General features: G+C 37.3%; 1 protein-coding gene across 1 annotated transcript in view; it reads right to left on the reverse strand.

The window, feature by feature from the left end:
* Positions 1–27,735, reverse strand: part of MYT1L (myelin transcription factor 1 like) — a 179,023-nt gene that overhangs the window by 73,569 nt on the left and 77,719 nt on the right. The window contains exons 6-7 of the mRNA XM_069011517.1: positions 5,221–6,198; positions 617–751 (exon numbers count right to left, since the gene is read on the reverse strand). Coding sequence (XP_068867618.1) covers positions 617–751; positions 5,221–6,198 — 1,113 coding nt within the window. The remainder of the gene's footprint in view (positions 1–616; positions 752–5,220; positions 6,199–27,735) is intronic.

Below are 27,735 nucleotides of genomic sequence, written 5' to 3' on the forward strand. Positions count from 1 at the left end.
GAGGGGACTTCCAGAAACGAAGCCCTCTGCCTTCAGGTGGGTGTCCATGAGCTCAAATGGGTGAACCTCCTATGCAGAGAATTCGCTGATATGGCAGGAAGTTCCACACATGTGACTGAAGGGGATGTTTGCTCAAAATCTTGAGTTCTGTAACTAAGTAAACAGCCAAATTATTATTTTTTATAATATGCACTAGTTTGATATAAATTATGTTTCAGACACAACAATAACAAAGGAAAGGGGTTGCAAGTTTTTCAGGAATAATTATTCCTGTACAAGACAGTAAAAACAGTTGATGTGACATTAGCACGCAGAAGCAAAAGCAGTGCACATCTTCTGGAAACCTTTTTCTCTGTTGACTGAATATGTCTATTTAAAAATAACCTAGGTTCTCAAAATCAAAGAATACAGCTTTAAAAGTTGTACTTTTAGTGTAAAGTTAGTAGAGAATGGAAATGATGGAATAAAGGAAAAATTATAACACAGAACAGTTGACTAAGTTGAGACAAACCATACTGAAAAATGAAATTAATTTTTTAAATAAAAGGTTTAAAAAGCATGCTAGAAAAGTTTTTGTAGTTTTATCCCCAGTTTCCATGAAAGAATGTGAACTTACTTTCTGGAGGGACCCTATCTTTGTGTGGGCATCCTGACAAACTGCGGTGATGGGGGTAAAGCCCCGTTACATGGCCAGTTCCATCACACCCAGGGGTAGGACATTTGCTCTCTTTCTTTTCTGTTCTTGAGGGATCTATAATTTACAACAAATGTGTCAAGTGAATGAGTCTTTTCACATTTCTTTAAGAAGGTTAATTTAATCATGTCATTTACTCTTTGGTAAATGTTATTATGAAAACTGGAAAAAAAACCCTTCTACTTCTTATCACAGTTCTGTCACTTTTATCCTGTTATCTTCTTCTCAGACTTCAGGCTCCCATGATCATGGCAATGTCCATTCACAGTGATTGGAAAATGACCTTCTTATAGCAAAGCCGTAGCATTGTCAATCAATGTTCTGCTGGCAAGCATTAGCTCAAGGGTGCAAGGTCATTTGGAAACTGTTTAGTTGGAGTTTCCCTTCTTTACATTCTTATTTGCCTCATGTATTAAGGTCTGCAAATATACTGTCATAGCAGTTCAATGTCCTGAAAGTAGCAAACCCAGCTCTTCAGCATAAGCATTCCACAATTCAGCACAAATAAACCCCTTTTCCAAGGCTCAATGAGGAAATGACTCTTGTTTTCTTTAAATTCCTTATGAAGTGGTGAAATTACATAAATATTCCTTTCTCTTCAATAAATTATGGTGGAGTAAACATTGTAATCAGAATTACTGAAAGCATCACTTGCTCTGTAAATCTGGGCCATTACCACCATGCATATGAAACATTTGAATATTCATATGCTTGAAAGGTTAATGACCTTTTAGAATGTTGTTGGATCTTCTGACTACAAATCAAAGAAAAGTCTGACTAGACATTTTTTCCCCAAAATAAAGTTTTCTGCCAATAATGTAGTGGAATACTGGTAAGATTAATTCTGATTTAGAACTTTCTCACATAACTCCATCAGCTACTTCCTTTAACAGAACATCTGTAAAGTAACATCCCTATCCTTCCAGCCAAGCACATGATACAAATTACATCTTATCATCTTGACCACAATTGCCAGGTTTTGGACGTTATTGCTGATTTTCATATTAGTGTTAAAGGGATAAAGTTCAGGATACTCGAACTGCTACAATTTTGGCTCAAGATTACCAACATATTTTTTAGTCTATCATTCCTTTCAATACCCAATCTGAACTATCCTCATTTAATAATTTTATGTTGCTCTTGTAATTTCTCTGCTTCAGTATTTATGCTTTCATCTCCAGAAAATATTTTGCTACTTATTTTACAGTAAGCCTTTTTTTACATTAAATTCCATCCCAGCTTCAACAAACAGAACCCTCAGTACAATAGGTGGAAATTTCAGTACTTGAAGAACTTCACGTACAACCCATTCTTTTCATCATGAATCAATACAATCCAGAGATCACATTCTGTTGTGGACTTATCTTTCCCTGATTTCCCTCTGGTAGATTTTATATATACTTTTATTTTTCAAGTTCATCCAAAACAGCTTCATTTTAGAGAAAATCTTTAGCTCATTGTAATGACTCTCCATGTCTTAAATCCATTCTTAAAATTTAATATCATACTTAAACCTTGTATTTTGCAAATGGAATCCCTAATTATGAAAGTTTTATTTTACTTAACTTGCATGTTGACTGTAGAACACAGTTCTTTGTTCCATGCTCTTTAATAACAAATAAACATATAAATCTATCTCCAATGTGCTATACAGTTATCACAACACTCCTGGAAAGACCATAATCTCATACATCAGGAAATTGAAGAAAGAGATCAAGAAGTTAAACCCAAGGCCACAGAAGGAGCAAATGTCAGAGGAGAGATTTGAATTCCTGCCAGATAGGCCTGTGCTGAGACCACTAGAACAGCAAGCCCACAGCTACATACATACACAACTGTAAGCAACTCATCAAGTCAAGTACTTTGGGATGTGTGAAAGTATTAGATAAGTGAATAGATAATGTAAATGAAGTATAAATTATGTAAATATAACAATATTCAAGGACTGCAAAAAATGTAGATGATTAATAGACCATAATGGCTTTTTAGAGACTTTAAACTAGAAGAACTTTAGCTACTTGACATTGTTAGAACTCCACCAAAGTCAGTGAAGGTATTGTAATTTAGAGCAGCTGAGGATCTAGACACTTGCATCCTAGAGTGTCAAGCAAATCCTCCTCTGTATTCAAGTCTACATGATAAAGTTGTAGCACATATCAGATCCTTAAGAGCCTTTATGGTCTAATGAGTCAGAAAAGATGCTGTATACTACTCTTAATGATTTCAAAACTTGCATAAAATTGCACTTGCACAATTTCCCATTGCTTTTAATGGAAGACATTTGAGTAAACTTTCACAACTTTATACAAAACACTGGATACTGTTTTGTAAATCCTCTTCTGCTATTTGGGAGAAATAATGCAGTTCTACTGAACTCTGTAACCTTTTCTCACTCCTTGCCATAATGGAAGTATTTCCTGAGTGAAGGGTGTCAAAGGACTTCAACAGGTTTCGAAATGCATAAATTTCAGAAGAAAGTCCGTTTAGAAAGCTTAAAATAGCAGGGGGAAAATGGTTAGTGGTCCCTTAATGGTTGTTTCACTGATCTTTGAAGCCAAGAAGTAGTTCTCACCGCAAACCTGTGTACCCAAAAAGCTTCCACTTAACCATATCATACACTTCTGTAGGTAGCTCTTCCAGGAGTATTTGGAAGATAACGTGTCACTGGAGAACAAATGATATAAGCAATTATTTTACTTAAAGCTTCCTCTCTCAACAACTACCATAATGCTTCCCACATTTTTTTTAAATAAGCAATTTTTTTTTTTTAATTAAAAAGGGGAAGAATGATCCACTCCACAAAGTTTCATGGTCCGAACTCCCAGAATATTTAGTCCCTGGCTGAGCCTTGGACCTATTATCAATTCAGCCTGCATCTCCCAATAAATAGGATGGTTCAAAGAAGCTATGGAATTTACTAAAACAGGACATCTATACATTTCTCACTGTCAGAAATTATACAGGCTTTTTGGAGACAGCAGGTCTATATGCAAAAATGTTTACCCAGCCATATATAGACTGGAAAGGCTGGACAATACCAGAGTTAAAAAACTCTTCAAAAATTAATTTTGATTTGCCATGTTTTCTGTGTTTTTTAGAGACATATACTCAAAGGGAAATGCATCTATGATAGGTTATATGTGAACAACATTTAGCACAACATCCACATGGTTATGCAGTAATACACTAACTAAATAAAGTTGTCTTCCCCAAATACCCAAAGTTACTGCAGCATACACTGGACCATTTACTTGTGGTTAGAACAAACAAAACTTCACTAAAATACATTGCAGCAATGTTTGACATCAGTAATTTACATGCATTTCTAAAAAACTGATAATTACTTTTGTTTAAGGCTTGTGAGAAATGATCAAAACTTTCTGGGATCAAGATGTTGTCTGCCTTCACGAATGTCACAGGCAGATTACTTTTCCAAAGCAGGGATTTATAAAAAAGAGAAAAATGCCCACCATCTCAATTGTAGAAAGCAAAGCAAATATTTGTACAACAAATATAAGATAAACCCAGTCCCTGTTTAGTATCTCCCAAGAAATACCACATCCTCAACTTCCACTAAAGTCAATGGGAATCAGGGGTGTTCAGTGAATCTCAGGAGGTATTGAACACTTAATACAACATGGCCCTACATGTACAGATGTAAACACATTAAAGAGGGGTGTCGTAATATAAACACACCATCACCATGATAATCCTGCAAATCAAAAGGCATTCGAAAGGTAACCTTTAGTCTGTTGGGGATTTTTTTGTTTGTTTTTGTTTTTATTGGTTTTTTTTTTTGTTTTTCTTGTATTGAATTATGGTCAAGGCAGCACCTTAACTGTTTCCACAATGGAATGAAACCAGTGAAGTGGAATGCACATAAGAAAGAAATTGCTATTGATCTCAGCCCAGGCCACACCATGCCTTGCATAGCAAATGGTTTCCATTACCTTACTATCTTAAGATAATTAATGTGCAGTCACTGCCCCTATCTTATGTTATCGGTCATTTTGATACTGTTCAATTTCTATCAGGCAATTCTACATTTTAGATGGGAGAGGCTTCATCAATAACTGTCATTTGATGATAATTTTATAAGTCACGATGCCACCTACCCAATCCAATCTGTAATATATGCACTTCATAGCTGACTGACTATCTGCCACATAAACCCCCCCTTCAATATAGTTTGCAACACAATTCTCTTTCTTAATTATTATTATAAAATATATTAAAACCTTGAGAAAAATCTTTGCCTCTTTCAACATGATCTCTTGTTTTGTTTCCCTGAAAAGTTACTTTTTTAATTTAGCCAATGATATACTGTACATATTTCTAACACTGCAGAATGAATTCTTTTATTTTATAATCATAGCATGATGCTATTTTACAGTCATGTCATACTACAATTTTATTAAAGTTCCCATTATGTGGAATTAATAACTTAATTTCAGAAATCTATGCAAAACTTAACATGTTAGCTCACACTTTCTCATGACATAACATACGGTATATAGAAATATTACCTTTACCATAATATGGCTTTTTGACATGGCCGTCACTTGGTTTAGGCTTCCTGTCATCTCCAGAAAGGTGTCTTGGAGACTGTTCCTCAAATGATCTCATATTATCCCTCCTTCCAGCTTCCACTGCCATTTTTTCTCTCATGGCTTTTGCTCTCTCAGTTTCCAAAGCAATTGCTTTCTCAAGCAGGGTTAAGTTACCTTTTGTCATATCAAACACTTCTTCAGACCTATCTGAAGTAATAGAGGTGGTATCATCGTCTCTTTCATGACAACCATCCTCCTTGGCACAGCTAGAAAAAGTCCTAGATCTGGGGCTCAACTGTTCTTCAAGCCTCATTAGGTTCATCATATCAGAGTAATTCCGGTCTGGTGTTCTTCCTTGGAAGTCATCTTCTTGCCTGACATGCTGACGAGTGTTCATGTTTTGCTGTTGATTTCTTTCCTGTGGGTTTGTCTCACTGAGTTTCCTAGCCAGATCAAAACACTGGTTCCTTAAGCACTCCAAACTGCTGAGACACACCTCTTCATCACTCTCCTCCACTATTTTTTCTGTAAGTCCATTGTTCACAGGCTTCCCTAGCATTACAAAGTTCATATTCCTATTGTCTTGCTGTGAAGTATTGTCTGCGTAATTTCTGTCATTAATATTTTCTGAAAGCACTACACCATGTCCTTGTGCTAATAATTTAAGGGAGTCCACTGTTTCCCTAACAACATCACTGTCTAAATCTAAACTCAGCTCACTTTTCCGACCGATATTTTCATTTTTGTCACTATCATCTTCCAGACTATTAGATGTATTGCTGTTCATTTCTGATTCTGTCCTGGCTCTGTATGCTGCATCCTCTGCAATTTTGCCAAGATTTAACAATGACTTGGCCACCAGTTCATCGTAATTATCATACTCATCATTATTGTTATCGTCTTTTTCTGTGTCTTGCATTATTCGAGTATTGTGACAATTCATTTGATGGTCTTCTGCATAAAAAACAGAAACAAAGAAAGAAACAAAGAAAGAAAGAAAAAGGAAAAGAAAAGAAAAAAGTGGCTACAATTGGAACTGTTGTTGCAATTGCACGGACAGAAAACAAACTGCATGTCAAATATTGTTAATCATACAGCAATTCTAGAACACTATGGCTGACCCATTTGAACTGAATTCTCTTTAGTCCACAGGGCTATTTTTGTTTATTTGCTATTCACATGAATTTCTTTCACAGAACTGATAAGAAAAAGGCAATCAAAATGCTAATTACTACTACTGCTAAATGTTATGGCATAAATGCTTATGTTTCTCCTTTCACTTCTATAGTCACAGTTTTATGGGATTTATTACAATCACATTATTCAACTGACATAATTGTCTATATTTCCAAGTTTTCTCACTCCTGTATTTCCTGTAAATACAGTAGATGGCAAAGGAGTGAGTACTACTAGATTTATTCTCTTACTGATGAATGCCATTCAGCAAAAGAGAAAGAGTATACTCCAAGAAGGAAAATGTCACTTTTTTAACACCATACACACCATTAACACTAGTTGACCGATAACTGCACACGAAGATTAAAATGGCATTTTACTTAGTGGATCCATCAGTAAAATCAAAATCTCTCAGTTCAACTGTGGAGAAGTTAAGAATTTTAAAAGAGTTGTTACATGAAAGGAAGATAAAAGGAATTATATGCACAATATAACTTGAATATGCTAGCCCAAATTTTATGGTCATATATGTATGATAGGGCTTTTATTTACTGTTCTGTGCACTGTAACAAAATGGTGCAGAGTTACCACATTTTACTCAGCTTTGTTCTAGTAACTGTCGAATAACAGAGGGAGAGCTTAATAAGTAGGAGCCAATGTGAGGCCCTAAGGGGGAGATTCATCTTGCCTAACTTTAGACATGAGCAAGGCAGGCATCTACATCTGAGTAAACTATTCCATGGTTCCATCCTTAGTCAGCAAGAGAAGCAGACACTTTATGGACACAGCCCACCTGATCTGGTTAAGGTATCTTCTTGAGAATAGAGCTAATAACCGCTAGAAGTGCCTGTTTCTCTTCATTGACAACAAAGGGACTCAGACTTGATGCCCACCTTAAAGACACCCATACTCAGTCACATGAATATCATCCAGAGAGCATCTTCTGGTATCTCATGTTCACTCTGAAGTTATGTCATTCCTAGACCCAGTCTTAAAACACATTCTTCATTACCGAGTAATGAACGTTGCATAACTTATATTTTGATTATCAGCTACCCAAGCTATATTTTGACATTTTGCATCACTGGAAAAGAAAGTTCCTAAATCTGTCATTACAGCGACATGCTAGGTTTTCAGTTTTTCAGCTGGTGCAAACTGAAAGAAACCAGTAGAGCTAGGATAATTAACACCTGCTCAAGAGTTGGTTCATCAACTTCTGATAGCATCTTTTCAGCTTAGATGTATTTTCAACACTAGTACACCTGAACACGTAGCAATTTCTAAAGTGTGACTCATGTTTTGGGTTAAACAAACCAAAGTGGGAAATTTCAGGTAGTAGGTGGCTTGTACACTAATATTTTGGTAATAGGAAATAGTGTTTGATGAAAATAATTTTTATGTCAGTAGACAAAATAATAAATCAGTTGTAAATACAAAGCTCAACAGCACAATAATTGATATTTCAGCCACAAGATAGTATTTCTTCTACACAGTGGTTAGGGATCCTGGGATGATAGTAGGCTGTAGTTAAGCAGCAGAACTGGTTGATGACTAGGCTATCTAGAAAAAAAAATGCTCTAATGGTAAAATATTGTAAAATATTATATCTTACATATTATCTGCTTGAATATAGAGGAAAGAAAATTAATAAGGAAGACTGTATGGTATTTTTACATCACAAGGTATTTCAAGTCAGTAGTGGGCTATCTGTTTATCATAAAAGGTGGTTTTATTTTAGTTGCTATGTTTTTCAAGCTCATCATAATTCACATTTATGTTTCAGGTGCCACAAAAATTAAGGGTATGAGAGTATCAGATTTTCAGTGTACAAGTAAGGATTGCCACTTCCACTTCCTATTTGAAAAATGTCCATCTTGAATAACTGCATAGAAGAAGGCAATGAAGAATTACTGGATAATTAGTTTGTGCTATTTGAAAAGCAAATACACTACTAATAATTTTCTAAAGTAAAATGTACAAATGAGTCCCCCATTAATTTAAATATTAAGGATGAAACCTGATGCCAAGGAGATTGCTCAGTAGAAACTGAGGCTTTTGTGGGGCGCTTCTTGTAACTACACTGATGGGCAGTCAGATGCAGCAAAGGAACATCAAAGTAATTAAAGAAGCAATGAGCTATAGCTCCAAAATTGCCGGTGCCTTCAAGTTTAGGATGAGGTATCAACAAACACTGGTGAAATCAGTCCAAATCTACCTGTAATACGATATTGAAATACAAAGTAGAAAAAAAAATGTTTTCTCAAGTCATCCTGAGAACTGCTCAGGTACACAGTGACTATTCTAAGCCAACATTTGAAATGTGAAAAGTTTCAGGGATTGTTTCTTACAAAGGGGGATTGTGTTTGTAAATGATCACCAAGGGGAGGAATATGTTACACCTTGCCTCCACAAGTGAAAAGTCAAAATATGAATCATGTACTGTATGAGAGAAGACATCTAAATTCCTTTTGAGTAGGGAAGGTGGGTGAAAGCTGTAACTACTGTATTTTTTATTCTATGTGCTTGGTTACATCCTTTTCTGGTCTCCCATCCATTCAGTCATAAAATGAAGAAGAAAAAGGTAGTGGAAGAGAAGAAAGTGTAAAGCAATAATCCCAGATAAGACAGGCAGGAAAGCAAAATATTTAAATTAAGATTAATTTCTTGTATTTTAATTTTTGGCCTTTTTTTTGCATCTCCTTTCTTTAACAACTATTTTACTCATGTCTCTTATATCCATGCAGCAGTTAATTTTAATGAGAAGGATATTTATATATGCCATATCATCTTCTCAGTAACAGCTGGATTCTAAACTTGCTCTGGTGAGGCACCTGTATCATCTGTTTATCAATATGGAATTTTAAATACTGAATCAGTTTGTATATTAGTTAAGGGTCTTCTAGGAAGTATGCTACACTAGCAGCTCTATGTGAACTTTATGCCTCTTCTTTGATTCAGCTCTGTAAAATCTAATCTTGCTTTCATTTCACATTTCTGTGATTCCTTAGATTTGATCTTTAATGCAGTAACTACCTTTAGACTGTGCTGTTTAATGGCTATCTGTTAAATGACTGCAAAACCCAGAGACTTACTCTACCTCTTGCATAAGTTTTGGAACCAGTGATGCAAACGGAAGGTTTTTATTTTGTGAAGAGACTGAGTTTGTCTCACAAAGACAGCAGCTAGCCAGTGTTGGTGAAGAATGCACAAAGTTATAATATATCCTTTTATGTTAACTTTAGGGTTGCATGGACAAAGAATACACAGTTTTAAAAGAATATCAGATTATTCTAGCCCTCATCAGCACAATACCATGACAATTTAGATATTCTTGGTGGTAAAGTTGTTCTTTTTAAGTCTCAGCAGATATAACAAGTGGCAGGAGGAAATTATAGTGGAGTAGCGTAGAACAGCTATAAAGAGCTGGAAGCCTTTAGCCATTTCAACAGAAGTGCACTTGTATTGCACTAAACAAAAAGTGAATAATTTGATTTCTTATTGCACCTTTCATCCAAGGATCTCAAAGCACTTTACAAACATTATTTTAAAAAGCCTCACAACACCCCTGTGAGGTAGGTATTTTAACCCCATTTTACAGATGGGAAATTGAGACACAGAGAAGTTGAGTGACTCTTTCCATGTCATACCAGGAGTCATGGGAGAATAAGGATTATAGCCTCTACATCCTTGACTGTTTCCTCCTTTTGTTCCTATCACATCCAAATTTAAGCAATTGTTTGTCAGAAGAAATGGCTTGCTGGTTTTAGTGTAGGGAGTCATGCAAAACAGCACCTTTCTTTTGAAAAGGAAAATATATAGCATTTAGACTGAGAGATTCTGCAGAGAGAGGCAATGATACTTCAGAAATAGCAGCTACATTCCTACCAAAGGACAGACTTCAGAAACAAGACTTTCCAGATCTGTGATCCGTTTATCAAATTACTCACTTTCTTCCAAATATGGGAAAACATGATGGCTAAGAAGCTGAACCTACATGTGGTCACACAGGCTTACTGCCTAGATGGATGGTTTCATTATCCAGGCAGCATTTCCTGTTTCAAAACACTTCACTGCTCTTGCCACTGTCAATTCCTAAATGCTCAGCATATGATACTACTGCATCACCATTCTTCTCCTTTTAAGCTGTAATGTGAAGTACGTGCATACATCTCCACATTACAGTCTCTGACGGCTGGCCTATGAGAAATATTTAGCAAGACAATGTTGGCACAAATGAATCGCAAACCTTAGAAAGTTACAGCATAATATAGGTAGGGGATTGTTTGTACATTGCCTTCTTGGGGAATCTTGTGAGTAAGGAAACTGAAGAGGTGGAAAACTCAGTGAGCTCTCAACTTCTCGACTCCTTATGGAAGAAAGAGAGGACATGTGTAACTCTCCAAGGACCTAGGCAAGGTCTCCTAAAAGTCTAAATGGTCCTGCTGACATGGGATTTGGATTAGAGCCCAAGCATTTGAATATGCCTATTCAGGGCTGCACTGAACCCTGAAGTTGACCATGTGCATGAAGAATCCTTTCTTCATCACTGCAAAATTTCATTAAGTTCTTTTACACTGGAAGTGCTATACATAAAGACCCAAGTAATTTGGTTCTTATAACAACTGGTTCCTTTACGGACCTTATATACTTAATGAAAGTCAAAAGAAAAAGATAACTGTTCACTTAGTTAATTGATTGTCTCTAGCTATTCCATTATATTCAATTATTTTTTTTTCACTTCTACCCCTCAGCCGCTACAGCTACTTACAATAGTTATAATACTGGGACTTACTGTTTAGACTTTCATATAATTATAGTATTCAACTAATAACCAATGCTCAAACTAAAACAAATGGAGAGTAGAAGTCATTAAGCATGGCAAGGAGGTTCTGAGCTGAAGAACACAGGACATCACAGCAGGAGTCAGTATTATAAATTAATAGTGAGGACTACAGTGCAGCAAGCCCATACAGACTTTTAAATATGGACGATTTGCCACCTTAAGTATCTTTTAATTATTTTTTTTTTCTGTTAGGTTTTGATCTTTTCATTTTCTATAGGTTCCATGTTTTATCTGGTTTTGCTCACTGAAAAATTAAGTACTTTTTTTTTTTTTTTTTTTTTTAATATTTTTCCCTAGGGACCAAATGGGATCCTCACAGATCTGAATTTCTTTCCTGTTGTGGAGTGATTACTAACACATAAAGACTAACTCATAAAGATATTCCTTTTTTATTCATCTTCTTGCCATTTAAACACATTTTTAAAAGAATATTAACAAATTATTTTGGTATAAAAGCATTTCGAAGATTTAGTTTTCTGTACAAATCAGTGCGTTTTTGTCTAAAGGCAGAGGTGTTTTACATAACCAATGCCCTGAAATAATATTTTTTATTTTTTTTTTGCTTATGGCACTCGTATGACCTATTACTACACCACTGCTTATGTCACACCTGCATGACTAGCATCCTATTTATGTGAACAAATGTTCACACAGAGTATTGGTAGAATATGGATGTTATTACTTGGGTTATTCTTATTAATATAAAGACAGAGAGAATCAGGAAATACAGAGCAACATACTTTTAAGATTTATGTCATTTGTTATTCATTCATTTTTTCCCACTCCAAATCCCTATGAGCTACTTGTATCAGTACAGTTTTGGAAAAGGATCTGAGGATATCTGACAGCTCCTCTGACAAGATCATGACAGGTAATTTTGCTTCAAGTGCCAGACTGCAAGAGCTTAAAGGTTATCTAGGTTCTGACTCAAGCCAATATGTTTAAGATTTTGTCATTTCACCACAAGATACTGCCTGCCTTTCTTTGATCTTAAGAGATTGTCACATGCCATTAACAGTGCACTGCTGCCATGGAATCATGCAGTAGTTGAGGCTGGAAGGGACCTCAGGAGGCTATGTGGTCCAACACCTGCTCAAAAAAAGTGCCAGCTTAGAGCAATTATCAGGGCCCTGTTCTGTCAGTTCCACTTTAAAGGTCTTCCAGGATAGAGGTACCACAGCATCTCTGGGAAATCTATTCCAGTGTTTGACCACCCTCATGGTAAGAAATTCATTCTTATTTCTACATGGATTTTTTTTTGTTACAACTTGTGTCTTGTCTCTTATTCTTATGCTACACACTTACTACATCTCTCCACTCTCCACACAAGTAGCTGAAGACAAGTCTAAGTTCCGCCCTTAGCTTTTTCTACCTCAAGTGAACAAACTGGGCTTTTCTCAGGGTTTCTGCACATCATGTGGTCCAGTTCTTTAATCATCCTGGTTGTTCATCACTGGACTCCAATATTTCAAGGCTTTCTTGTGCTGATGAGCCCAAAACTGGGCCTATTGCTCCACATAAAACAGTGTAAGTGCTGCATAAACTGGAATAATAATTTCTTTTCCTTTTGATTTCTGTTTCTCAAGTCTTTTTATCCTGACAGCCAAACATTATTTCCTGAAGTCAAAAGGCAATGATTTTTCTGGGAATTATCTTTTTTTTCCTTCACCACAGAGACAGCAGAAAATACATTTTGGTTACCTTTAAGTAGGAAAGGTCTCTGGTTGGTATGAAGCCTGCTTGTTTGGTTTGCAGTGTCTGCAATATTTGGTATGGAGGCATATGCTTAGGTTCAAGAAGGAACTTGCTGAGATTATCTGTGAACAGAAGTGGATATGCTGGGTTTGCAAGGGCAGTACAATTCAGCCAGTCACTCCCACCTGGACCACACTTCTTTGTGGTCAGGTTCAAGCAGCCCTTAATTGTTTTTGAATTGACTTCTGTCTGGGCAGATAATGAGATGTCTTTAGCTGATGACTGGTATTCATTTCATCCTACTTTTTCTCCCCAGGACATCTATATGAGGGAGGCGAGATATTCTGTCTCATAGCCTTATAATGATTCAGGGGAGCTTGGCAGTTTCTTGCTTTCTCTAAGGTTTCCACAGCTCAGCAGGGCAGCAGGCAATGAGGAAGCCAAAGCTATTCTCCAGATACTGGGATACAGCAGGAAGACAGCAGGGGAGCAGAGGACCAGCTGCACCGATGGCAGAACACCCACTCAGAGAGCTCCTGGTATGGAGCTTCTCATGGGGCTATTCCTAAGACTGCTTCAGAGACAGTGACCTGTGCCTACATCCCTCTCCATATTAATTTCTTTATGAAGGATGCAGCCTGAAGAACACATTTTCAGTTTATAAAGCAGTATTTTCTTTGTGACACACAAATCTCTGAAAAGGCAGATTGGAATATTTAGTATAGGGATACATCATCTCTTTTTACTAGTTTTGTTTTAGTTCAGAGCTCTCAGTGTCAGATGTCCATATTGAACATGTCTCCATATGAACTATACATCTAGATTCCATTTACAGGCAATGGACAAAAACATGCATCCTGGGATTTGATTTTTCATCCTAACCTAGGTATCTATAGTAGATAGGCTGAATTATCCCCTAAAAGTGACTATTTCTCTTAACTAGTCATCAGTTAAACGGATGGGGTGAATCCTATCCCTACTGCTTTTACTCAAAAGTTTCAAGTTGATCCTTGCTGAATTTCAATGGTATCTTTAGTACGACACAGTAGGAACTGCAGGGAGGAAGGAACGAGGAGCTACCCAAAAGGAGTAGCTTTAGGTTGTGGATAGACGAAGATATATCAGGAAAGCCTGGTGTGGATGGGATAGTATGGATGCTTTGGACGGCATATATGCTTATGACCGCATGATTTACATGGAGAGAATTATGTCTTATTGGATGTGTTTGGTCTCCATTGTAAATTTAATTACTTTTTAATAGTTGTGTTTGATTATCAAAGAAAGCCTGTTTGTGGTTTGATAACAAACTGACCTGACTGGCAGAAGGGACAGAGGCACGTATCACTACCATTCTAGAGGATGAGAGAACTGCTAAATATGGTATTATTGAAATTTCTTCTTCCTAACTCTCTTTCTATCCCCTCAGTGAGTTCAGTGCCAAGGAATCTGGAAAGACAAAGACATCTACGTGCACAAGTGCCAGACTTTACTTCATCTGAAATGTAAAGCTTTTAGTTAAGGTGTTTGTTCCTTTATTTTTATCCCTTCATCTAGCTTTTAATCTACATTTGTCTCATTCCCTTTGTTTTCATCATAGGGAAGGCTGACTAATAATCCATAGTATAAGAAGAAAGTAAATACAAAGGATTCTTTACCTCTTTGGTTATAGCCATCTATTACTAATATTCTGTTCTGTCCCAATTAATTAGGGACAGAGCAATAAAGGAAGAAGTGGAATGCGATTACTCATGCTACTATACCCTTAGTGAGGCCCTGGCATGATTTTGACTTGAGTGACTTAGCAGCTCTCCAGCAGTGCCCAGATTCAGTGAAGAAGTGCTGGTTAGGGACCATTCCCAAGGAATTTGAATGTGGTGAACCTATTTTGGAAGGTAAAAGATTAGCTGTATATGCATTCAAATCATGCAACAGTTGAACTTAGCATTAAATGAGTGGACTATGGTCTGTTTTATTCACTCATATAGATGTGGTCATTGATTAATGTGCCTGAAGAGACAGAGGCAGGAAAATCTGTAAGCTGGGATCAATGGAAAACACACTTCAGAAGGAACAAGTAAGGCCAGTGTGAACCGTTTACTATGGTTCACACCATGTGTATTGGGTTTGCATGACAAGGTTTTGGTAGTGGGAGGGGCTACAGGGGTGGCTTCTGTGAGAAGCTGTCAGCAACTTCCCCCATGTTCAGCAGAGCCAATGCCAGCTAGCTCCACAGTGGACCCACTGCTGGCAAAGGCCGAGCCCATCAATGATGGCAGGAACACCTCTGTGGAGGTGTTTTCAAGAGGGAAAAAGAAAAGTTATTGGGCAGAAGTAATTGCGGACAGAGAAGAGTGGGGTGAGAACATGTGAGAGGAACAGGTCTGCAGACACCAAGGTCAGTGAAGGAGGGACAGGAGGTGCTCCTGGCACTGGAGCTGAGATTCCCCTGCAGCCCATGGTGCAGTCCATGGTGAGGCAGCTGTGCCCCTGCAACCCATGGAGGTCCATGGTGGAGCAGAGATCCACCTGCAGCCCGTGGAGGGCCCCACACCTGAGCAAATGGATGCTTGAAGGAGGGTGTGACCCTTGTGGGAAGGGTGCACTGGAACAGGCTCCTAGCAGGATCTGTGGCCCTGTGGAGAGTGGACCCCATGCTGGAGCAAGTTTGCTCGCAGAACTTGTCATACCATGGAGGACCCACACTGGAGGAGTCTGCTCCTGAAGGGCTGCACCCTGTAGAAAGGGATCCGTGCTGGAGCAGTGTGAAGAACTGAAGCCCATGGGAAAGACTCACACTGAAGTTCATGGAGGACTGTCTCCCATGGGAGGGATCCCATGCTGGAGCAGGGGAAGGAATCCTTTCCCTGAGGAGGAAGCAGCAGCAGAAACAACCTGTGATGAACTGCCTGTAATCCTCATTCCTTGTCTCCCTGCACCCCATGAGAGACAAGGTAGAGCCTGGAAAAGAGGCTTTACTTTGCTTCTCATTATCCTACTCTGATTTTCATTGGTAAATTCAATTAATTTCCCCAGGTCGATTCTGTTATGACTGTGATGGCAACTGGTGAGCTATCTCTTCCTGACTTTAGTCTCCGCTCAGGAGGGGAATGATGACTGGCTTTGGTGGGCAACTGGCACCTAGCCAGGGTCAAGTCAGCACATCATGCTACTCCAGTCAGCCAAGTACACATATACAGTGGACCTCAAAAAAGACAAAATGGTGACTCAGTGGTGTAGCTAGCTCTTAGCTAGCTACAAAGAGTCTTTAATACCTTCTGTTTATTTGCCATCTATGTGTACAGATGGCCTATGTGACTGGAAGTGTGTAAGAATGAGAGTAGAGTACTAGACACCTGTCAAATGCAGGAAATGTATGCTACAGTACCAGATATAGACCACCTTTTTATGTCACTATGGCATTTGCAAAGATATTTCCAGTGAGACTTTTCCAAGTACCTGTCCACCTAAAGATACATTTTAGAAATGGAGGGATTTCACACTGCTGTTCAGATCTGCACTGGAATATCTGTCTGAATGATGAAAGCTTGTATCTCTTAAAAGGAGAGTATTTGCTGGAAAAATATAGCAACCTACATATTTACCCACATTTCCATACATTTCCAACTAAACATGTACCTACTAGCTATTATGGCAGCGGCTTTGTTGCCAGTCTCACAGCGCCTAAATTGAGTAGCAGCACCGCCTCAGTGCATGGCATCTGTGCTGAAAATAACTATCCTCGCAGAAACAAGAAGCAACAAAGAAAATCAATCAAATAACCACAACAGCCAGTTTGCCAAAATACACACATGTAGATACAGAGACAATCTTACACCACACAAAACTAAAACCTGAGTCTGAGTCTGGTCTCAAGATGCTTCAGTCTAGAAGCTATTTTGCTGGAGTTCACTGGTAAAAGTAATGTACGTGAGATGAAGTCAATACCTTTACTTCTGCCTGAAATTATTTCTGGTTTTATTTTTTTTCACTTTAATATATTGCTCCCTTTCAGTTGCCTTTTGTGTGATTATTTTTAGGTTCTAGTCTCATTTACTTAATTTTCTGTGCACTAAAGTATCTGAGCTATTTAGGAGCCAATGGAATTAACCTGCCCAACATGAACTTTTCCCCTCTGTTCCTTTGTATCTGGTGCTGTATTATGTTTTATGACTTAAAATGAATTTATTAAACAGAACAGCATCAAATCCATTCCTAAAACTCAGATAAACTGTGTACATTATTTCCACACTGCCCATCATCTCAATGATGTGCAATTTGCAGATTTCAAGCAAAACACTTGCCAGAGGACAGTTATTCTTTCTTTAATAAATACATTGCTATTATTTTTAGTTATGCATTTTTTAAACAGTTAGTAATTTTGGCTCCCTGCTGTTTGTATCTTATCCAGACATCAAGTATAGTTTAAAAATCCTTGTTTTCAATATTATAAAAAGTCTCAGAGAGTCTACACATATTGCATGGGGTTCTGAAAGAGCTCTGCATGTCTCTAGTTCTAATTCTACTAATGACAATGATAAAGAATTCTATCATTAACATAAAAAAACACAGTAAGTTACTTCATATCGTGAACTATAGGAAAATGCTCACATATAACTAGGGAGGAGAAAATATAACAGAAAAAACTGTCCTGCATCACCTGTGGGTGTGGGTATTTTGTCTAGTCCTGATCTTCCATCTTAAAGCCTTTTAACTTTTAAATTAAAGGTTCCACACAATGCAGAGTCTTTACTGCAGCTTTCACATCTGTCATTTCCTGCTGTCCATGAAGGAATCCTAACAGCATATTTCACTTGCTCTCTGCAGTACTCCCATGCTAACCTCCTATGTGTTTCTTTAAATCTCTCTGCATTTTTCTTGCCTGCATAATCCCTGTCATCCCTTTTACATTTGGAACATATTGTTTCCATTTCTGTGTCCGAAGACCTTCTGGCCACTGAACTGAATTTGTCCTTAAACTCATACCATGTCTTTAATGGGGATTTCAACATGAATCACTTTAAAAAAAGTTGTATGAAAAGCAGCAGTAATTTCTAAAACAGTTTCAGATTAGACTTCTCATGTGACATGTTGTATAGAAAGGAACAGTCGTATTTCTATTTTTCTTGGTGATACAACTACATCTATACTCATCTGTGCTTTAAACCTGAGAGACACCTTAACACTGATCAGCTGCTCAAAGCTCTGCTTTTCTGTGTCCTGAAACAGCTCCAGCCTTACAAAGCTCTCCATCTATCTGCTATTTAAGCACTGAAAGCTTCTAGACACTGGGTCTTTTCATACATAAATTCCCAGAGAAACCTAATCCAATAGGTATGCTCTAATGCACACCTGAAAGAAAAAGGCTTCCCATGAAGTGCTGCTTTGATTGGCTTGCTTAATCTGTAGCCAGAGAAGAACGGCCTGTTTCCTTCTTTATTTCCCCTGCTCATCCCCACCTGCCCATTGCCCAGGTTAAACACATTGTTTAGTGGGTCACTCACTAAAGAACCAGAAGACTAAGAGTATAAGCTCTCATGGTTTATGTAGGTTTTGTACCATAGTTCCCAAAAACATTTGCTAGTCACCACAATAAAAGCTGGATTCAAGTTCTATTAGGAAGCAGAAAACACAAGAGTAGAGTAAGACCCATACTTTTTTTTTTCATGTTATTTGGTCATGCAAAAATATAATGTCTTTATTGCAGATATTACAAGGACACCTGCCTTGAAGAGAGAAATATAGAGTCTGTTCCCTGTGCCCAGGACTGATTTTGTAGCCTAATAAGAAGTCAAGCCATAAGATGGTTACAGGGTCCTTGGAGAAAAGACAGAATTCAGCATGGCCTGCATTCTCAGAGAATGACCCCCTTTGGTCTATGGCAGTTCTTGAATGTTTTTTCTAGGGTGTAATAGAGCTCCATCAGAATGTGTAAGAACGTTCCCTATACAAAGCAGTCACTGGTCTAGTCTCCAACCTTCTGTGTTAGGAAAGAAGGACATGTGGCATTGAACCCTGGCATCACTTGTCACACTTAACTCAGGCACCTGCATTACAGATAGGGACAGTATTTTCATTCCATTCTATTGTGAAACATTTATCTCACTCCACAAATGTAACAGGATCCTTAGCCGAGATTCCATTTTCTATTAATCTAAAAGTTGCCCTTTTTGGCTGTACTTTCAGGGAAGGACATTCACAGACTGTGCTCACTAGATAATAAACAAACACTACTATAAACTTTAGTATATTTTTTCTAAGTCCAAGTCTAGCCATATTCCTAACAGTCATTCCTACTAATGATCTATTATTCTCTGTGTCCACTATTACATTACAAAATATATTTTTCTCTTAATGATCTGAGGGCAAAGTTTTATTCAAAACATTGCAATAAAAGAAGAAACAATTTTTAACTTTCCACTAGATGCCAGCCTTTGAAGTTGAACAATGTTTTAATTATTGCAGAAGACAGAATGACAGTATTCTGTAAAAAGTTCAGTGCAGTTCTTTACAGGGTGTCCAAGAAACTGTTTAGCAGATGTATTTTGTTTATACAGAACTTCTATAATAAGTGGAGGCAGTTTGTCAAACAATAGATTTGATACAATAGAAATCAGAAGAAAAGCAGTTGCACAGCTTGCCCTAAAGTATATATGACAAGTAAGGAATCCCACCACACATGCTTTGTAATGACAGAACCCCAGTCTGACATGGGCCTGGGCAGCTTCATAAACACTCCTGTGTTAGGTGACTGGAAGTGTTCATGCCACACAGACCTTGCCCTAGTTCTGTCAGTAATCCATGTCTGTGGAGCACAAGGAAGAAAATACCTGCTTGATTTGTCAGTTTTTGAAATTGTAAGCTCAGATCTCCTTTAGTGTCACAGCAATACTAGTATTCACCCTTCCTATAGAATAGCATAGTCTGCAATATTAAGTTTTTGGGATGACAGAACTATCAGATGATGAGTTCACCTAATAAACCCCCACTAAGTCTTGAGCTGTCAAATCCTGTTAACTTTCTGACAGATCCACCACAAATTTTTGCTAAAGCAATAATATTTACTGCCTATTTACTGCCACAGTTTCCATGTGGTGGTATGGATACTTGACATGCTTAGTGACTATTTTCAGTACTTTTACTTTCTGCGTGAAGCCTCAATGTACCACATAATTCTGAGGATTTCAACAACAGTGACCAAACCCAGCCTCCTTTATGTGTTTCTTTCCTATCATTAGTTTTCTTTGTATTCTGCTAATGACTTGGCCTTCCTTGATGTCCAGCTCAGTAATTGTAGCTCCAAGAGTCTACTCTCAATAAAAAAATCTGAAGAATATGTTAATTTACAGTAGGGCAAGTGTTTCTTATAGTAAAAAAGGACTATGTCATATGTGATGTAAGTGACAAAAGAACAAACCTCATTTGTTTTGAGACTTGTAAAATAAAGAAGAAATGCTTTCATAATACAAAAGTATTCAAGATTACATATATATGTTCATTACACATTTTGTTTCAAAAGAATTCTTTGTTACATTTATATATTTCAGTTAAACAAAATTTCTGTGACTTGAGGCATTTGCCAGGACTGCAAATTTGATTTGTGAGAACGGACATGGACCAGAAGAAATTATCAATCCAGTCTGCAATTTTATTTCATTATCTCCTGGAGGACCTGTAGTAGGGCAAAATTAACTCCCACAGTCACCAAATACAGTTCTCTGCTTTTCAGGGTGAAAAGTTACCATTTGTGTTCACTCTTTTAGGACAAACACTGTAAGCGCAGTGGGAACTGTGAATTAATAGGGTCATCAAAATTGCTCTTAGAGCTGCACTCTAAACACAAGAGGAAAAACAGGAACCTGTAATACTGACCAAGCAAAAGTTATTTTAAAGAATCATTACATCTGTAGTGTCAAGAAGGATTCACACAGAGTCTGTGGTGACTGTGTAAGGTGCAGTACAGTGTGGGCAATGGACCCTTTCAAGTAGCACTGTGAAAGACAAAGGAATTAAGAGACATCATGAGGAGTTCAGTTCTGTACAACCCCTGAATATGTTTCTAAAAGTGATATATTCCAGATATTAGACCTTCTACAAAAATGTCAAAATGTCATTTACAAATATGGATGCAAAGACCTGCTACATAACTGAGTTAACTATTGGTTCTTTAAAACACTACATCATATAACCAACTGGCTTCTTGGCACAGTTGTGCCAAAACCAGGAGATCACTGGCGATGAACAGGTTACAGAGAGTCTTAAGTGAGGATAGAGCTACAGCTCCAAGACTACAGCACTTTAATTTCTTCTCCAATCCATCTCATTCCAGAAAGAATTAATTTTACTGTAAGATCTTGCCAGATAACAAATGAAATAGGAAAAATCAAGGATCCACTCAGCATTTTTCTGCAGACAGAAGGATGCAATGGAAATGCAGAAAAGGAGGCCTCTTCTTGAGGACTGCAATCTGTGAGAATCCAAAGCAGCACTGCTGAGACATGGTTCCTTTGCAGACCTATTGCTCTGGCAAGACTAGAGAAAGCTTTGGTCACAGATAAGCTCTGAAACAATTTGACGGTACAATGGGCCCAACATTTCATGTTCAGCTAACACTGAAGTAAAGGGTTAGTGTATTAAAAATACAAACAAGCAGCCCCATGCCAAGTAAAACAGTTTCAGAATAAAGCAGCGCTGAAATCAGATGTGGTGCTGAATGTGTTCCTTGATGCTTTTATTAAGGCCTTCAGTTCAGACCCTGAACTCTTTAAGTATCCCAATGTCCTCTACAGAATTTCTGCTTACATCAACCAAAGTTGTGTATGACAGAGATCTATAAACTGTCTCATCAAAGGTGAATAATTTCTTTACACTGCAGAAAGCTATAACTGAATCATTTGCTCTTGAAGGATCAGATATTTCACATTGTCATTTAAGGCCTTTTATTTGTTGGAAGGGAGTTAAATATGTAAACCACTAAATGAGAATGATACTTAAGTACGTTCCTAACTTTAAATGTGGAAGCTAAGATGAAGAGGGGTATGTAAGTTTCCAGACACAGCCCAGAAGGTTTACTGAGCTTCTGAGTTAAACATTCAAACAGAAGTAAGTCTTCTAAAACAGTTCTTCAAAGGGAGGAAAAGTTAGGGATGACATGTGCAACACACCACCTCACATAAATGGAACTCTACTGACATAAAGCTATTCTTGATTTGCCTTGATGCAAACAAGCTCAGTATCAGACCCAAACTTACTTCAGAGAACTAAAAAATAATGTTTAAATAATGCTGTTTAATGAGTTTAAATTATATTGTCTATGTATAGTAAAGACCTTGAGCATGGAACAAAGCAAAATTTACTAAACTAACACTTGAGTCATACTTAAGCAATCAACAAACCAACCAAGCAATCAACAAACCAACCGAGCAACCGAGCAACCAACCAACCAGCCAACCACAAACATATAACAACAATAATTAAAAGATCCAAACTTTTTCCAGAAGAACTAGAAGTATCCAGGGGGTATTTACCAGCTAGCTGTTTCCCCACCCTACTCCAACAACCTTGAGGTTTCCAGGTCTGAACTACCAGTTCCATATTTTTTAATTGAATTATTTCCAACAAAAATTTTTAGTGAAAATGCTGAGTCTGAATCTCTCAATATGACATATAAACAGCTAAACAGCAGGACATGTTGTAATCCATGCTTGCTTCTTCAATGGAAAAAGAAGGTATCACAGATTCACTGAATATTCTGAGTTGGAAGGGAACCCCAAGGGAACCCCAAGTGCAACTCTTAAGAAAATGGCCCATAAAGGGATCAAACACACAACCTTGGTATTATTAGCATTGTGCTCTAATCAACAGCTGATCTCAGTATCAATGAAAGTTCTTATGCTGAGGCTTTACTCAATAACTCCCAGGCTTGAGCACTTGGTAACTAGACCAAAAAGGCTTTTACTTTTTATCCAGAGGAAAAGAATGTAATGGCCAGGATAAATGTCTTCCAGCAGCAACTCTAATTTTTTCCTTTCTTCAGGTTGTTATTATTAGGGTGTGAGACATCCCAAGCACAGGGTATCTTCTTTTACCAAGGTACAGTACAGCGGTAAAGTTTACCAGCAAAGAGTTTAAATGTGCTTTGCATTATGAAAATATCAGTTATTTGTTTAGTCTTCTTTGGCCCTGAAAAAGATACTTTTTCCCATATACATTGTCCTAAGCAGTGAAATTATGCTTTCTGGCCTCTTAATTTAAAGGTAGAATTTATTTCTATTAAGTGTTTTGTTTGTGAGGTACACGTGAGTGTAGCTCTCTGCTCTGATTAAGACTGAACACCTAACTGTGTTCACCAAATAGATGACCACTTTCCTGCTAACAGTTTAAATAAATGAATATGAGTAGTGGTCAGCAGGCTGACAGATGACCTTCCTAATACAGATAGGTTATCATCATTTCATCAAGATGTTTACTTTATCAGGAGTGTTTTCAGCAGCATGCACAGCTTTCCAGCTGTGCGCCACCATGCTTTCCTCAGCACATGGGCTTCTTTCATCTTTTACATTGGTGTTTGCGTCTCCTTGCTTACAGGACACAAGTGCTTCAGATGCAGTCTGCTAAGGGGATCAGGAAGATAGTGGAGGGCACTAACAATCTTAATAGAGCTGATAGGTGGATTTCACATTTTGAAGGTCTGTCTGTGTTGAATTCATGCAAATGAAAGTAAAAACACAAACATATTATGAGATTTTTAAAAACAATCCCACAACTTAAACAAATACTGTTGGATTAAATGATCTTAGAGGTCATTTACAACCTAAATAATTCTATGATTCTATGAAATATGAAAATAGGTAGAACATCTATCTCTATGTCCATGTGCTAGTTTCTTTTATTAGAAAAACCTGTACTGTGTCTCCTTTAAATACACATTGCTATCTGTGGTTTACAGCTATTTTTGAAGTGTATTTCACTTGAAAAATTAGGTGCAATACCACATATTAGTATACTGGTTATGCCAACTACCTTGAGTTCAACAGAAAATGTAAGGGAGCATTTAAAAGATGCAAAATTCACCTGTTAAGAAACTGCAATAGTTTTTGTAGCATCATCTGTGAAATGGATTTAAATTATGTATTAAATTTCCTTAGGTCTAGAATCAACCTAACTCCTCCTGTTCCTGATTAGAAAATAGCCAGAGTACAAGCATTTTGAATGTCTTCATGTGGTATGGACTAAATGGTCCTTGGAACATCTGTTCTGGGAGTTCCTCCAAAGGAGATTTTTTTAAATAGAAAAGCATTGTGAAAGAGTCTTTAGGATCCAACTACCTGAAGGAAGCTCATCTCAGAAGAAGGTACTTCGGTTTGCTTTGCAAATTGAATGCACACGTCAGTTTTTAATCCAAAGGTTCATTGCCATCACAAAGAAAGGGTGCTCCAAAAGTAGCCTTTACTCTCACTCCTTCCCATTTGTATTTCAATTTACAGGTTAGGTTATCGTAACACAGGTCATCCCTATCTGTCCTTTTTTTCCTGGGATAGAAGGAAAATCAGAAAGATTCATCTTTCATTTAGTGGCTGTGTTGAACATAAGGGCTTCTCAAATCTCTTCATAGATAGACGGATAAATACCTGCTCTTCAAAGAGATGCAGATTTAACGGAAATTTAAAGAGGATATGCTAGCCATTGACGGAGAGTTTAAAACAGGAATTTTGGTTCAAAGGATTGTGTACAGAAGTACAAGCACAGAACTTAGGATTCATCTAAAAAAGTTTTGTTGTTTTCTTTCCTTTTAGTTTTAAATTGATATTTTGAGATTTACGAGACTGATAGGATATAGCTATGTTCTCCAAGTCCTTTAGTTTACCAGGAACAAGGCTACAAAATGTGATTTTCAAAAAGGCTGTGATGGTTTCAGTGAATGCCCAAGTATTTCCAGTAAGAACTGTTTACCTTCATTACCTGTATATTATCTCTATCTTCTGAGAACCTCATCCAAAATTCCCATTCCTTTAAACAAAACAGGAATGGGCAAGGACACACCAGTGACATACTTGAGTTTCCCAGGATTTACCCTTTTCTACTAGAAAACTGAATTTGACCTAAGAAATGGTAAAATACCTCACACTTACCCTCCCACCCTCTCCCTTCCTCCTCTCCCCATTTCTGCCTCTATAGTCCTATCCTATACTTGCTGATGAACTTCTTCTGTCACCAATACTTATGATTTTAACTGTTTTGTTCACCTAGACTATAGCTACTTCTGGAAATTTTCTGAACTGCCATCATCTACAGCACTAGTGACAGAAACTTATACGAGAACTGTGCAGGCATCCTGGTGACCAGTGGATAATTCTGCATTTTGTTTCTAGGGATAGGAATACTAAGACACATTAAGACTTCCTGCTAAGGTGACTTACAAGATGGTTTGCTACTATATTGTGTTGAGACTTGTAGTGAGCAGCAAGTGACTGATGCTAAATCAACTAAATTCATAGCTGACAGATCTAATTTTCCATACAGTCAATAGATAAATGCAAGAGTCATATTCAGACCATGTAGTTTAAGAACACCTAATTTTGCACCTTTTTTTCCCTGGAAAATCAGCCGTCCAAATTTCACCAATGCAGGTTATACTACAAGCAAGATAAAGTGAAACATCATTATCCCTGTTGGAAACAACAGGAAATAAACTATTTTTTAAAATATGATTTATTGATTAGTTTCTAGACCTCACCAAAACCAAACTATTATCACTCTCTACTCTTTGGCATAGACATAAGGAACTCCATACTATCTTCCTCATTAATTGCTAGCAACTCTTCCTTGTAAATCATCTCTGCTCCAACTGCGACTGTTGCATACTGAGTACTATGTTGATACTCAAAAGGATCATGAAATACTTTTCATATAAAATTCTATTATCACATTTCTGGTTTTATGAGGAATTTTTCTTAATGACTAATCTTTTAGATAGAACATATATTTGTTTATTAATGTACATTTGTTTTGTTACTGGAATAGAATGAGTTCCTAAGAAAAACTTGACCTACATAAATTTTAATTTCAAGTAATACGCAGAGCAGCTAATAGAGGTACCTTTGTAAATTTTTTGCAGTTCTTAACCACAGCCTACTATATATGGAAGGAAAGCAGTCAAAAAACAATGTCAGCCTCTTCACATTGATTAGGACCACTAACTGCATGTGTAACTGTGTTGGAATAAGTAAACCACTGTGTTTCATTATCATAGAAAAATAAACTGAGTATCAAGCCTGCTGGCTTGCCAGAAGCAATTTTCTTGAGCTCTTGAGTTTTGCTTTAGCTTTTTTTTTTACTTTTATCATTTTTGATAGTGTAGATTCAAAGTTTTAAATGTCAGCTGAAATCACAGCAGTTGCACCATAATCTAAGCACTGACAAACTCAGTCACCACTATTTGTTAAAGAAACTGCTGGACATCCTGCACTTGCTCATCAAGAGAGCAACAGCAGCTGCACATCAGCCTGATCTAACACAGCTTCTCTTCCAGGTTCTGAAACAGCAGAGTTCCCTGCAAAAGGAAATTACTTCCCTGTTGCATCAAACTCATGCAACTTTTGAGACTGACCATTTATTCTCTACCAATTTTGTGGCAAATTTAGGCAATTGAGGAAACACTACAGATGCAGTATCTGAGAAAACTCTGATAGCCACCCAGCTGGCCACCATCTCACCCAAATGGAAAGAATACTTCCAAAGTCTTTATTTAAGATTTAAGATCTGACCTTACAGAATGCTGAAACAAAAGTCATACAACTTTCATACCTGGTTCCTAAGAGGAATCCAACTGAGGAGTGCTGAAAGCTTTTCTTATATTTTTATTGGTTAGAAAGGTGAATCTACCCAACCAAAAACGTGTTCCCTGGAAATGGGAACAAAATACTTTTTAGATAGCTCATTAATTTTTGCATGATTCCTTCATTTCACCCCAGAGCATTATGATGTCTGTCATCAGCATATGGAGTAAATGGACAGTGATTACATATTTTGAAAGTATTATATGAAGTCCAATATCCCAAAAAAAGAGAAAGTTGAATAGGCTAATCACATTGCTACTGCATTAATTTGGTTACTATCAGTAACCTGTATGTCTAAACGGCATTTATGCCACGGCATGATAACAAAAATAGACACATTTTAGAAAGACGTTATCTATGTAAACCTGTCACTCACTACATTTTAATAGAATCAACTAAAGCACACAGAATTCAAGTCTAAAAGAACTGAAGTATGTTATAATAGTTAATTCTGAATAGTTTCTTGGGGTAGGGAAAAGTATAGGGAAATATTTTTGAAGGGAAGAGGTATTTTTGCTCAAAAAAATTATCTGCAAACTTGTGACAGAATTTATGTGGGCAATTGTTGACATTGTATAAACAGATCTAGCAAATACACGTGCAAATGATCAGTACAGGCACCCAGCTGTAGCTGATGCTTTGCTTCTACCTTTGTGAATATTCTCCTGGTAACTGCATGCATTAATCCACTACTAGGATTACATTTTATGCAAGCATTTTTAGCACAGACACACCTCCACCCTCCTTGTTTGAAATGTGAGTGCTGGTGTATTAAAAAATATTTGGAAGACAGACTTATTAAAATAAATTTTAAGAGAACACAGTGGGGTATATTTTCAGTGTGGAGCACAGAGATTTAACTGCATGACTTCCATTAGTTTTAATGAGAACTGAACAGCTAAATCCTCACACACCACACTGGAAGATTAACCCAGAAAACAC

Source organism: Aphelocoma coerulescens, chromosome 3 (genome assembly GCF_041296385.1).
Source record: "Aphelocoma coerulescens isolate FSJ_1873_10779 chromosome 3, UR_Acoe_1.0, whole genome shotgun sequence".
NCBI lineage: Eukaryota > Metazoa > Chordata > Aves > Passeriformes > Corvidae > Aphelocoma > Aphelocoma coerulescens.